Source organism: Eurytemora carolleeae, unplaced genomic scaffold (assembly GCF_000591075.1).
Source record: "Eurytemora carolleeae unplaced genomic scaffold, Eaff_2.0 scaffold166, whole genome shotgun sequence".
Classification (NCBI taxonomy): Eukaryota; Metazoa; Arthropoda; class Copepoda; order Calanoida; family Temoridae; genus Eurytemora; species Eurytemora carolleeae.
The window spans coordinates 321,545-336,357 of NW_019396125.1; the positions used below are offsets into that span (position 1 = coordinate 321,545).

The 14,813-nt window shown below is 31.1% G+C and overlaps 1 protein-coding gene across 1 annotated transcript in view; it reads right to left on the minus strand.

Moving 5' to 3' along the window:
- Nucleotides 1-706: 706 nt before the first annotated feature.
- The window catches only part of LOC111695678 (uncharacterized), a gene marked incomplete in the record, with an annotated part of 67,927 nt that continues 53,820 nt past the window's right edge, over nt 707-14,813 (minus strand). The window contains 11 exon segments of the mRNA XM_023465083.1: nt 707-1,832; nt 2,458-2,535; nt 3,407-3,528; nt 3,917-4,001; nt 5,536-5,626; nt 5,906-6,126; nt 7,190-7,310; nt 12,178-12,321; nt 12,891-12,958; nt 13,015-13,115; nt 13,189-13,286. Of these exon segments, the coding sequence (XP_023320851.1) occupies nt 1,726-1,832; nt 2,458-2,535; nt 3,407-3,528; nt 3,917-4,001; nt 5,536-5,626; nt 5,906-6,126; nt 7,190-7,310; nt 12,178-12,321; nt 12,891-12,958; nt 13,015-13,115; nt 13,189-13,286 (1,236 nt within the window).

Below are 14,813 nucleotides of genomic sequence, written 5' to 3' on the forward strand. Positions count from 1 at the left end.
CATTGAATAAATAACCAGCAAAGAAAGTTTGATAGACCATACATATATATCTACTTCAAAATTTAAGAAGCAAATCCCCTGCACAACGGTGAAGTACCAACAATGCACTGCAAATTAACCATGCAGAGCAGGTCAAATTTATGCGTTATGCGACACTACTTGTGCGACTTTGTGATCTTTAAGCTTCTCTATAGTTTGGATATTACGCACAAGTGCGAGCATTGCAAAGGAGTTAAGTCTTTGTCAGAAACTTATATATTTTAAACTTAGATTATTTGATCTAACCTAATTCATAATTTGAAATATCTAAGGTCTATTATTGGGTTTCAAAGATATAGGGATTTGAAAATCTGAGTTTGTGAAAAGACTCAATTCCTTTATCCAGTCATATCTTAGAAATTCTTTTTGTTCTTCAGTAAATAGCTCTTCAACACAGGGAGTTATGATTGAAAACATAAAATATTTTAAACCTACGTGCAATTTACTTTAGTTTGACGTGACTATCAATTAAAAGGATGAATGTGTGTTCACTGACTAATAAACCGAAGGTCTAAACTTATGGGTAGTTTATCTTCAAATTATCCCAGCTGGGTACTACCACAACAGTAGTGCTGATTCCCGAAACTCGAAAGGAAATATTTTTGCAAAAAAAAATTATTTACTAAATATTTATTTCTTAATAATATTTACAAAAAGTATTTATTAGGGTTAAATAATCTACATTCACAGCCGACTGTTTATCACAAGTTCTAAATAACATTGAAAAATTGTAAAAAAGGAATGAAAAAAAAACATGAAACTGCATTAGGTCAAAATACTGAATAATGCATTTCACAATCAATGAAATTAGATTAAACCAAAACAGTTTTTTTTAGTTAAGATGAAAATTTTTTCTTTACAAGTTTGTATATCTACCAATTCTAAAACTTTGTTTTCAATGATAATAGTTAAAAAGCAGTTTAAAAATAAACTGAATTATTTTTATGTAATATTTCTGTATGATTTTAACCCTTCTTAATATTACAATACAATAAGCAGTTGAAGTTTTAATATTTTAACAGATATTATACATTTATATTAGTAAATTTTAATTGAATCAATTTGTTTTAAAAGTTAGTTTTAAGACATGGTTGATCAAAGAAATGTCATAGTAGTTCGAATATAATTTGAGTTTACTCTACGAATGTGAGAAGTTGGTACTGCAGGTCCATAAAAACGAATTGTTTCTTAAATTCTGAAATCCAAAACAGCGTTTGGTGTAGACCAACCCTATTTTTTTGCGTACAAAATAAAGAACAAATGTTTTAAATCAATCTTGCCAATTTTAAGCACAATGATAAAAACTTTACAAAATTTAAAAAATATAATTAAAGTATTGTTTACACTATTTACATTTACAACACATTACGTTGAAGTACATATATTTTACAGGAAGAGGAAAAATGGCAGTATTATTTACTGGTTTTAGGCCTACATACATTTAGGATGGGTATAATGTACATTATACATTGGAGTATAATTTTAGCCTTAGTTATGACTTAGAAAATAATGCTTTATTGTTCACTAAGATTGAACCAATGCCGCGACTTACAGTTTAGACTAGGAAGAGGTCTTTTTCTCATTTATCTTTTACTTTTATTCACATTATATTGCATTTTGGACTAGCTATGGAACGGACTAGTACACAGATCTGGGGAAATTTTAGTTTTTGGCGGATTTCCATGATCATTCCCAGCCGCTGCGGAAAATGGTAGGACGGGAAGGAGAAGCAAACCGGTTCCTTGGCAACTGTTGCGCATTGCCCCGTCCGCCATCGTGGTAGCTCGACAATTCTGAAAATATCATTTATTTAATGAATTTTCTCAGCATCTTCATGCTTACACCGCATAATTACTTAAATTCCCAAATTAATCTCGGTATGATATCATTATTATAAATATTATTCTTGACATGCAACAGCATTAATGATAACCTAAATAAGATGTCTTAATCTGCTACCACCACTCACCGTTGCGCCTCCGGTACCATCTTTTTCATGTCAGCCACATACTTTTTAAAGTTATTAGAGGTCATACAATATTTGCATACATAAATTAAATTTCCTTTTTTGAATATTAAAATATTAATATAAAATCAAAAGTTGCCTTTCCTGGAATACAGGAAATTAAAAAATTTATTTGCCTATTAAAGCTGTTGGCTCAAACAACAACAATCACCACCAACCGCATTACATTGGTTTTTATTGGTTAGTTATTTAATTGTTAATGAAAGCTTGAAAAGCGTGTTTTAAAAATGTTTTTAAGAAACCATTCTAGCCAAAATTAGGATTAGAGGACAGTTTTTTACTGGCCAATGAAAATGCAGGATTTAAATTTCAGAACACAATCCTGATCTCTCGTTGTTGGACTTTAGCTCTAAGCGTACAGAACTCCACCGCTACCCGTTGTACTTACTGACCCTTTGTTTTTAGATCCTTTTCCACGTGTCGTTGGTCCTTAGCGCCCTGATCAACATGCAGCAGGGATACACCACTTTCTACAGACAAGCAATTTATCAATTTCATTTGATAAACCATTCTGAAGACTATGCATTAAAAAACAAATCAATTCAGAAAATTCCAGGATATACAAAAATATATTTAGTTTACAAATCAAATTGTCACTCTCAAATTACTTAATCAATTAAGTAATCAATTAAGATTAATCAATTCAATCTGTTAAATAAATATAAAATTTTTAAAAAAAATTATTTTCAAATTTTAACACTCCTCCCTCCGTAGCCCTAATTATCAGCCCTGGGAGTTATTTAACGAGGTATACAAGAGTTCCGCATGTTTGAGTCTAGAGATCTGATCTTGGCAGAACACTCATCATACAATATCTATTCAGGCCCTCATTTGTTTTAGCCATAGGCGTACACAGGGGGAGGCTATGGGAACTAGGCGCCCCCCCCCTCTGGAGAAGGGAAAACTATGATTTTCAGACGGGAAACCGCCTCCCCCCCCCCCGAACAAATTCTTGAATACGCTCCCGAGCGCATATTGATTTATTTTAACACTGAATGTCAAATAGATGAATACTCTTTCTCATAAACATTGTCAATTCTAAATTTACGTCAATTTTCTTTCCAATGGAATTTTTTCTGCGTTGATTGTAGTTATTCCTAGCAAATGTGGCGACAAGCGCCTTGTAATTCAAATAATTATTTTTATATTTTGTCTTCTCAGTTTTACTTCAGCCTATACAGTTCTATGACAGGAAAGAAGAAGTTTTAAAAATATAAAAATTGTGTATTTTTGGCATGCAAAATTACAACATGGGGTTGTCAACATGCTACTGTGCTCATAAGTCAACGAAATTATCAAATTATCAAATTGGCAAAAATTTGATATCTGAAAAAATCCCACCTGGAAATCCTTCTGGGTAAAGTCTAGAATGCCACCAGGCTTGACCAGCTCCACCCCCTATCTGGCCCACTCCTCCACCTAGCTTACCAGACACGCCCCCCAGGCGGGTAGGAGACTTCATTCTAGGATAAAAAGAGATGAAAATAATGTAATTTAAAACATTTGCCAAGCTCTAAATTTAAATATTTGTCAAGCTCTAAACTTATACATTTGTCAAGCTCTAGGTTAAAACATTTGCCAAGCTCTAAATTTAAAACATTTTCCAAGCTTTAATTTTAAAACATTTGCCAAGCTCTAAATTTAAATCATTTGCCAAGCTTTAATTTTAAAACATTTGCCAAGCTTTAATTTTAAAACATTTGCCAAGCTTTAATTTTAAAACATTTGCCAAGCTCTAAATTTAAAACATTTGCCAAGCTTTAATTTTAAAACATTTGCCAAGCTTTAATTTTAAAACATTTGCCAAGCTTTAATTTACAATAATAATTAAATTATAAGTAAAAACTTTACCTATTAAAATGTTTTTCCGGTTGTTTTTCCACTTTTCTTCCAAAAGCTGGGACTCTGGCGCTCATTCCGTTATAGTAAGGATCATCTAGAAATAAAGGTTTGATTTTATTTTCTTTATATTTTAAATAATTTTAGATTTTTTAACATACAAGGAAGTAAATCTTAACTTCGTCAATTAACAATGTCTGGCTGAACATGGTACAGTTTCTTTCTCACGCAGTAAAATCCAGTGTACACAGAAAATTTGATGTATTTAGTTGTGAAGGGAAAAACCATGATGAATTTGTTTTGCTTTGTTTAAAATTAATTCCATGTCTCTCAAGTAGTGATTCAAGGTTAAAACAAATGTCATCTGTTAATGTGAAATATAGATAGATTAAGATAGATAGATATAGATAGAAAGATAAAAATATAAATAGATAGATAGATAATTAGATAGATAGATAAATAGAAAATAATCAAAATTTATAAATAAGATTTTCTGTTATGCTAGACTATATACAGTGATAACCAGAAAACAATGGAGTTGGATGACGACTTTTCAGCAATACTTAAGCATATTTTATATTGATACAAAGCAAAAAGTTTTACTAGACACTGAATAAATCAGTATTAAAATGAAATGGGGCAAGCTGTACAGTTGCTGTGTCTCATTGGATTGTTGAAGTCACAACTTGATTCTTATAGTCGTCTTGACATTTCAGAGTTTTCTAGCTATCACTGTAATTTAATTCTTAAATAAGAATGAAAATAGTAAAGATAGATTTGATAAATAGGTCTAAGAATCTTCTTGATATTTCAGAGCTTTCTAGTTATCACTGAACTTGAATTCTTAAATAAGAATGAAAATAGAAAAGATAGATTTGATATATAACAAACATATATGTAAATAAGATTTCACGTTATGTTAAAAGATTTAGTTTAATTCTTAAACAAAAATGAAAACAGAAAAGAAAAAAAGAAATCATAAACGTTTTGAATTTTTTAGCCCGTTATTATTTTACAATTATTACTTTTTTCCTTCCTCGCTTCCAGGATAAATAATCTTGATAGAAAACGTGCGCGTAATATACAATAAAGTTTAGAAGGCGCGCATGTATAAACTTTAATATTCTGTGCAACCCAGTGCATAAATATGTTCAAGTAAATTCGATTTTAATAATTTGCATAAAACTTTTTACAAGAACACAAAACTTGGAAACAAACAAAAACATGTTTGGACACAAAGATGTTCTAATTGTATTATATTTTTTTATTTATTTGCTGGTGATTTAATTTTGTTAGAGTTTCAAAAGGGGGGGGGAGGGTTCCCAAGGGCGATTTCTCAAGTGACAATTTACCAAACGGCAACTTCCCAAATGTGAAATTTCCCAAGCAGCAACTTCCCCCAAAAGTATAAACTTAAGGTTAGCTTAGGCCTTCTGATCTGAGGCGTTGCAGGCTGCAATTGGGCGGGTCGAGCGCTGCGGCTAGGATGATCTGAGGCACATTTGGGAAGTTGCTATTTAAGAAATTTTCCCTCGGGAAGTCGTTTTTAAGAAAATACCTTTGGGAAGTTCTAATATCTAAAAAAGAGGTCCCAATTTTGGGTATTGGTATTTTTGTTGTATTTGACCCACCTAATCTATCCATCTTCTCGTCTGTTTTTTTGTTGTTTCTAGTTCTAGATCTACTCGGCAGTTTAGATTTAAGGCCCAGGTTCATCTCATCCTGACACAGTCAACAATCGAATACGAAGAATAAAAAGTTATTTATTTGTTAGAAATATTTATTTTTAATATGTAATTCAAAAGATTTACGAAAAATTCCCAACAATTTAACGGTTTTTAATTTTATAAAAGAAACTTTGGTAAGAAAAAAAAATTTCTATAATTTTTATATTTTTTTACATGAAAATATCAAAACTTTTGAGTTTGCATTTTTTCATTTGATATATAGTCATCCTATTTTAGTATTATTTAAATAAGTTTACAGAATTTTTTTTTTCACCTCAATATATTCGTCACTTAAATCATTTACTCCTCCTTTAACCGCCCAATTCTGAGGTCCATAATAATCCCTCTCCTTTTTCCCAACCTCATGAGGACCTCGAGGACCCTTTCCTGAGGATCCCGAGGATCCTGAGGGAGTGAGGGAGTAGGGATCTTCATCAGAGGATCCACTCCCTGCCAGCTTCTTCAGGGGGTACTGTCCAATACCACGGGAGGGTCCTTAATATACAAAATATTGAAATAAAATTGAAAAGTTTATTTTGCTTTTAGAACAATCACACATTTCTTTTTTTGCCAAAAAATAACATTTATTTTAATTTTTTTTCTTTTTGTATAAATGTTTACATTTTTTTGTGTAAAAATATACAGAAATATTATTTTTACAAATAATAAATAAATCATCTGGATTGATCGCAATTCAATGTTTTGTCCAAATCTGTAAATTTTTGTAATTTTTTCACATTCAATTAATGCATTATCAAGAAGCTAGTTTTTGTCAAACTCAAATCAAATAAGACATTTTCATGTGAAAAGTCAATTTAAAGTAGATTGAAGACGTCAAATTTAGCGTATATGATCATACAGCGTCAATTTACGCAATCATATATTTATATATCAGTAGGGGGAAATTAATAGGGGAAGTAACCATAAACAAGGGTGATAGGATAATGGAGGTGGGGGAGGGGGGATTCAATGGTGGTTTCGCTTGCTCATAATGGGGATTTAATTGGAATGGGTAGGATGGTAGGATAGGGACGGAGAGGAGGGAGGGGAGCTAGCTCAGAGAAAAAGAAAAGGAAAAAGTTTTAAATGCAATGTAAGAGTATCTTTGAGACATAAAATTTTTATATTTTTATATTGATCTTTAAAATTTATTTTCCAACATATCTGGAAGTTACCCCATAATTAAATTATATATGGCCCCCTTCATCCCTTCCCCTCCCCCCTTCCATTCTAGTCTTCCCTTATATACGTTGAGTTAATAACGTCTTGCCTACGGCAACTTTAGATAATGTCATTTGGTAGGTATAGATGGATAGATTGATAGAGAGAAGGTTAGATAGATAAACAGACAGAAAGAGAGAAAGATAGATAGATATGTATATAGAATAAAATGAGAAAATAAGAATATAGATAGACAGATGAAAGAAAGAAAGATCAATCAATAGATAGAGAAAAGGAAAAAATCGACAAATAAAAATAGATAAAAAGAAAATAAAGACGGAATGAGACAATTGTCTTTGCTTCGGAATGATTAAAAGACGACATTTTAAAGATTAACCTGATATTCTTGGCATCTTAGCTTTAAGCATCTCTAGGGCCACAACATTGATGAGCATAATCCATATTGGAGAATCCAGTACCTCACTTTCATTCTTTACCAGAGCAATCGTAGATATACACTGAACAAATAACATAGTATATTAAATAATGGGACTGTAAGTGTATTTTCAAGATATCTTCTAAAATAAGACATTCTTATATATTTTCCCTATAGACGGCCAAACGGCTGGATCGAATGGGCTGAAATTTTTGAGACATCAGCCGGTTGCAAAGATATAGAGATTAGAAAACTTGATCAGTGGTAAAGTCTCAATTCCTTTGGGTCCGATAACTTTAGCCGTAAGACATTTCTTAACTTCAAAGTTCGATCAACCCACCAATTAAGAGAACGTATTTGTTAGATTTAGATTTTTTTCTCCTATAAATTTTATCTTTCTTACAACATTTTCAACATATCTAAAATATTTCCAAAATGTCAAATCTGACTAATTTCCAGAATGCGTGAAAAAAATGCTCTAGAATTTATCAAAAATGCGCTAAACTTGAAGCGGCCACCCATGGCCGGTGTGACAGTTACCATAAAAACCATATACAGGCATACATCTTTACAACTTATAAAAGTTGGGATGAAAAGGAACATTAAAAATATTTTTTTTTGAATTATAACTTAAAAAGAAAAGTAACTTGTTATAATATCTAATATGATCGCTAACAATTGTCATTTCTTTCTCTTGAATTTGAGGTCTACTGAAGCCAAAGCTTTTGATTGGCGCTAATCTTCAACGCTTGAACTTAATCTCTACTGTGGTTATTATTATATTTTAAGATGAACTTAATCCCTTTCATTTTCATTTCTGTGCAGGATACTAACAGTGAAGAAATCGATTAGGAATTAAAATTAATCTGTAGGTTTGCACTAAGGAGTTCAATGCTTGATCCTCAGATTAACAACACAAAATTTCTGATTTCTGGAAAATGTTGAGAATTATGAATGAATAAATGAATAGATATCTTGGCCACCCATATCTTTATATTGATGGTTTTATTTCTCAGTTTTGACAATACATACAATTTATGACCATAGAAGGACATTATGAATAAATAACCAGCAAAGAAAGTTTGATANAGGTTATTAAATTAGTATATGTACAATCCAATAATGTACCAGCTGTGGCCTGTACATTTTGTTATTACACATTCTGGACCGACAAATACAGCGGTACAATGTACATAAGTCGAAAAAGTAATCTACTAAATGTTCAGAGCTACACATTATTTTTATCTTAATTGTTAATACTGCTCTGCATTTATCTATCATTAATATTTCCGTTTCCGTACCATTGTTTTTACTGTCGTTCCGCCGCGAACTCAGCTGCTGTATCCGCCCAAATTTATGCATTCGCTATAAATGTTGTGTCCGCCATATAACTACTGTATTCGTAAGATTTGCGGTATTCGCTTTATCCACCTTAACTACTGTATCCACCTTAACTGCTGTATCCGCCATAACGAATGTATCCGCCATACGTGATGTATCCGCCTTAACTACTGCATCCGCCAGAATTTCTGTAATCGCCTTAAGTGCTTTATCCACCGTAACTACTGTATCCGCCTTAACTGATGTATCCATCTAAACTGCTGTATCCATCTAAACTGCTGTATCCACCTTAACTACTGTGCTCGCCTTAACTGCTTTATCAACCTTAACTGCCGTATCACTTTAACTGCTAGCTGTATCCGTCATAACTGCCGTAACCACCTTAATTGCAGATTCCACCTTAACTGCTGTATCCAACTTAACTACTGCATCCGCCATAACTGCTGTTTCCAGTGACCCACCTTATTTAGCTGCATGAGCCATAGCATATAATTTAATGATTTTTTCTTCTTTTTAATTAATTTTGCTCTAGCTCTGATTTCCTATCTTCTACCTTTCTAACCGTTTCTACTTATCCTTCCGGACCGACAACACTAAGGAGTTCAATGCTTGATCCTCAGATTAACAACACAAAATTTCTGATTTCTGGAAAATGTTGAGAATTATGAATGAATAAATGAATAGATATCTTGGCCACCCATATCTTTATATTGATGGTTTTATTTCTCAGTTTTGACAATACATACAATTTATGACCATAGAAGGACATTAAGAATTTTAATGATCTACAATCATACCCTCCCCCTCCCATATCCGTCTTGTATACATCAAAAGTTTAACTTTGGAAATCAAAAGCAAACCCTGCTATATTTTTGGATCTAAAGCAGACCCAGTTTAGAAAACCAATAGCCCTGGCAGGAGTCGGGTCTATGCCATACAAAGCATGACATCTGCAGCCAAACATAATCTTGCTGAAAATTGTCAGCAATACATTATACATTGCATATTTTAAATTTAAGATGGTTTATAAAGTTTTTAACAAGTTTTTAAGAAATTATGTTCAAGCCAGCATTAAAGTTTTTATTTTAATTTTTAATTTTGTAGTTTATCAATTTTCACCCAAAATTAACTAAACGATATGATATAATTTTCTTTTTATAAATTGGATAATATTCAACAGAAAGTCCAATTCAATGATGACGCTAAGGGGGAGGGGGTCTCTTTTATCGAGTTATATTTGATAAATGGAGCATGTGTCCTTGTTCTTTTAACTTATTTGGCTCCACTAATCTGAGCAATCATCCAACTGTCTCCCTGACTGTCTTGCCATCTGTCATTTATTTTAGTGACGTCTGTTAGTGTTATATCATCATCTGGTTGTTTTTATAAATTAGACTTTAATTTTTCTCAGCACTGCCCTTGTATTTGTAATATGTATTAGTTTGTATTTGTAATATGTATTAGTTTGTATTTGTAATATGTATTAGTTTGTATTTGTAATATGTATTAGTTTGTATTTGTAATATGTATTAGTTTGTATTTGTAATATGTATTAGTTTGTATTTGTAATATGTATTAGTTTGTATTTGTAATATGTATTAGTTTGTATTTGTAATATGTATTAGTTTGTATTTGTAATATGTATTAGTTTGTATTTGTAATATGTATTAGTTTGTATTTGTAATATGTATTAGTTTGTATTTGTAATNATTTTAGTATCACTTATCAACATTAATATTTATTTTAGTATCACTTATTAACATTAATATTTATTTTATTATCACTTATCAACATTAGTATTTATTTTATTATCACTTATCAACATTAGTATTTATTTTAGTATCACTTAGCTTATCAACATTAATATTTATTTTAATATCACTTATCAACATTAATATTTATTTTAGTGTCACTTATCATCATTAATATCTATTTTATTATCACTTATAAACATTAATATTTATTTTAGTATCACTTATCAACATTAATATTTATTTTGTTATCACTTATCAACATTAATATTAATTTAGTATCACTTTTCAACATCAATATATATTTTAGTACCACTTATCAACATTAATATGTATTTTAATATCACTGAGATAGAATTTAAAGAATTTGAGCTGCGGGTTAAATCCGCCAAAACCCGATTTAAATTAAGCGCCGGCTTAAATCTTGAAACATTTGCTACAATTTTAAGTGGAACCAACCATTTTTAAACAGCGGCTCAAATTCTTTAAATTCGGCCACCGTTCTACATTTATATTTATATTAGTATCATTTATCAACATTAATATTTATTTTAGTATCACTTTTCAACATTAATATTTATTTTTCTCAAAGTGTAGGTACAGAACAAAAAAGCAAACACATGTCCTAATACTTTAGCCTTGGGGTTAGTGCAGAAAAAAGTGCATTATTAAGCCTCTTCCTTCTGATAAGCCTGTTCTTGCCTGGGTACTCATACATGCATTTTCATTAGGAGCGCTTTAAACAGAAGACTAGGAAGTTTAATATCAGGCTGAAGTGCTGCATTAAAATTGGGGGGTTTTAGGCAAAAATCGGGATTTTTTTAACACCTTTGTGAAGAAACTGTCTACGTAATATTAACTGCTAATGCTCGTGTTGTCTCCAAGGAATGCTATCCTTTGGCCCTACAGTGAAAACCAGAAAACTGTGGAATATTATGCGACTTTTAGAATCCAGTTTTAACTTTAAAATGGTCAATGAGCATATTACACAGCAATTGTACAGTGTAAACAGACCCATTTATCACATTTTGTGATTTAATAAGTGTTTAATAAAACTATTTGCTTTGCAACAACATCAAATATACCAGCAAGTTGCCGAGAGATAGGGATTAGAAAATTTGAGCTTGTGACAAAATCTCAGTTCCTATATTACCTTTAAGTCTAAACATTTTTAACTTAAACTTAAACACTTTGCGTACATCATACATCTATTCTAAGTAGTGTACAACTATTTCCTTAAAATGTATGAAGTACCCTCACTCTCTTGTAAATTATAATTGTAAAGTGAACCCTAAACCACAGATACACACATTATGGTGATATTTTCAACGCTGATATAATGGAAAAAAAATAAAACAAATTGTATCTACACAAAATATTTACTTCAACATCAACCTCCATATAGAATTCAGAATAATTACATGTCATCCACTTAGGCTCAAAAACATGGAAAATAGAAAAACTAATTGCAGCGTTATATTATGTAAAACCAAATTTTTTGCTTTGCATGCTCATTTTCTTATAAAACCTTAAAAACAGCAATAATTTTATTGAAAAAGAAAATTAACAATCGCAACAAATTCTAATTTGTAATCCATATATCTTTGCAACTAGATGTCGTATATATTAGACCAAAAATCTAAGAATTTCTATATCAGCTAACAGTCTTTAAAATATCAAAGGTTTACACGAAAAGGTTGCAAAAGATATAAGGTTTAGGAAATTAGAGTTTGTGGCGAGCAATCAATTATTTTCTGGCATATTTCTATTGATTCCGGTGTTGAAATTGAAACTAGGTATCCAAAATTAACAATTGAAAAAATATATTAAATTTAAAAAAATCTTTTTTTATGCAACCTGTGTTTCCAGCTTGTATCTTTCAGGATATTGTCTTTTGAGTTCTCTATTCACATTCTGCTGGAACTTTTTCATATCAAACAGTTTAAACGGTTTCTCTGCTTCTAGCTGACCGTTAGGTAGCTTCAAAATATCGTTAGATACCTAAATATTAAATTAATGTCAGATACCTAAATATTAAAGAAATATCATTAGATACCTGAATATTAAATAAATGTCGTTAGATACCTATATCTATATAGTAAAACAAGACATTCATATATATGTTCCCTCTGGCCGGCCAAACGGCTGGACCGGGCTGAAATTTTTTGAGTAATCTCATGGGTAGCTTAAAAAATTAAAATTTTTTTTTTCAAAGATCGAACTTTTTTTCTTTAAAAACTGGATTTTTTTATTATAATTAAAAAAAAATCACTGGCAAATAAATGTCATTAGATATTAAATTTATTTTTTAAAGTTAAAATAAATGAAAAAATATCGACTTTAAAGATTAGACATTGTCCATGAATAAACATAACTGATCTTTGCTGCACTTTCTAGGCATATTTCATATTTTTGTTGCCGAAAAAATACATTGTAAATCTTATACTAATGCAGTTTACAACACGATATCTTTTCTCAAGACAAATTGGAATCATTCTAGTTTTCTCACGAATTATTAAAGGATATTTTGACGCATTTTTTATTTTTGCTCCGTTTTTGCATCATCTTACCGCATTTTCTTCTATTGTGTTCTTCACGTAGATGTTGGATTTGGACAACCTCTTTACCAAGATATTGCCTGAAACAAAATGCATTTTTTTTTTGCTGTTGCAAGAATTGAAATTAAAAACCTACCCGTGTCGTCCATTTTAAGTTTGCAGCCGGTTCCAATTTGTTTTTTGAATTCTTCGGTTTTCGGATCACGAAGGGGATTTTCAAATCCGTTTACTCCGATCCTAAAAAGGGCAACATTTATAATTCAAGAATTATGGAATTTTTAAATTGAATGATAGAAAAAATGTTAAATACCTGAAACCATCAAAACCGTCCTCAGAGCCGTTAACGGTTAAGACAGGGGCTCGAGCATACGCCTTGGCGATTCGGCGATTTCTTTCAAGAACGATGACCTAAAAAAATCATTGTAATCAGTAATCACATTTTGTATATCGAAGTTTTCAAAATTAATTTATTAAAATTTATCAATTTAAAAAAAAACATAAATTATTTACCTAGATCTTGAAAGGTTGATTCTCCTAGAATCTATATTTACCTAGATATTGAAAGTATTGCCCTCCTAGAACCCATATTTACCTAGATATTGAAAGTATTACTTTCCTAGAATCTATATTTACCTAGATATTGAAAGGATTACTTTCCTAGAATCTATATTTACCTAGATCTTGAAAGGATCGCCCTCCTAGAATCTATATTTACCTAGATATTGAAAGGATTGCCCTCCTAGAATCTATATTTATCTAGATCTTGAAGGATTGCCCTCCTAGAATCTATATTTACCTAGATCTTGAAAGGTCAATTCTCCTAGAATCAATATTTACCTAGATCTTGAAAGTTCAATTCTCCTAGAATCAATATTTACCCAGATCTTGAAAGGTTGATTCTCCTAGAATCAATATTTACCTAGATCTTGAAAGGTTGATTCTCCTAGAATCTATATTTACCTAGATCTTGAAAGGATTACTTTCCTAGAATCTATATTTACCTAGATCTTGAAAGGATTACTTTCCTAGAATCTATATTTACCTAGATCTTGAAAGGATTACTTTCCTAGAATCTAAATTTACCTAGATCTTGAAAGGATTACTTTCCTAGAATCTAAATTTACCTAGATCTTGAAAGGATTACTTTCCTAGAATCTATATTTACCTAGATCTTGAAAAGAATTACTTTCCTAGAATCTAAATTTACCTAGATCTTGAAAGGATTACTTTCCTAGAATCTATGTTTACCTAGATCTTAATAGGATTGACCTCCTAGAATCTATATTTACCTATATCGTGAAGGATTGCCCTTCTAGAATCAATATTTACCTAGATCTTGAAAGGTTGATTCTCCTAGAATCTATATTTACCTAGATCTTGAAAGGTCAATTCTCCTAGAATCAATATTTACCTAGATCTTAAAAGGATTGACCTGCTAGGATCTATATCTACCTAGATATTGAAAGTATTGCCCTCCTAGAACCCATATTTACCTAGATCTTGAAAGGTTGATTCTCCTAGAATCTATATTTACCTAGATCTTGAAAGGATTACTTTCCTAGAATCTATATTTACCTTGATCTTGAAAGGATCGCCCTCCTAGAAACCATCTTTGTTGTTTCCTCCTTCCAGGGGACACTCTCAGTTAAACTAAAAAAATGTTTTTTTAAAAATTATAGAAAATAATTATGAAGAAATCCTCCGCTGAAAGTGGGCCATGCCCGACTCACAACGGTAAAGTGAAGTTATGATCGTTTTAAACTCTGTTGTTTATGTTTCAAGAAATCTGAAAGTCACTCATAAATAACCAATTTATTAAAGAGAAAAAATTGGACATCTCATTCATTTGTGACCAGACAAAACATTTAGGGTACCGTTGTAAATCGAAAATGCCAGTTGAAATTACGCCTGTATAGTCTTTTTAAAGGTCGTGAA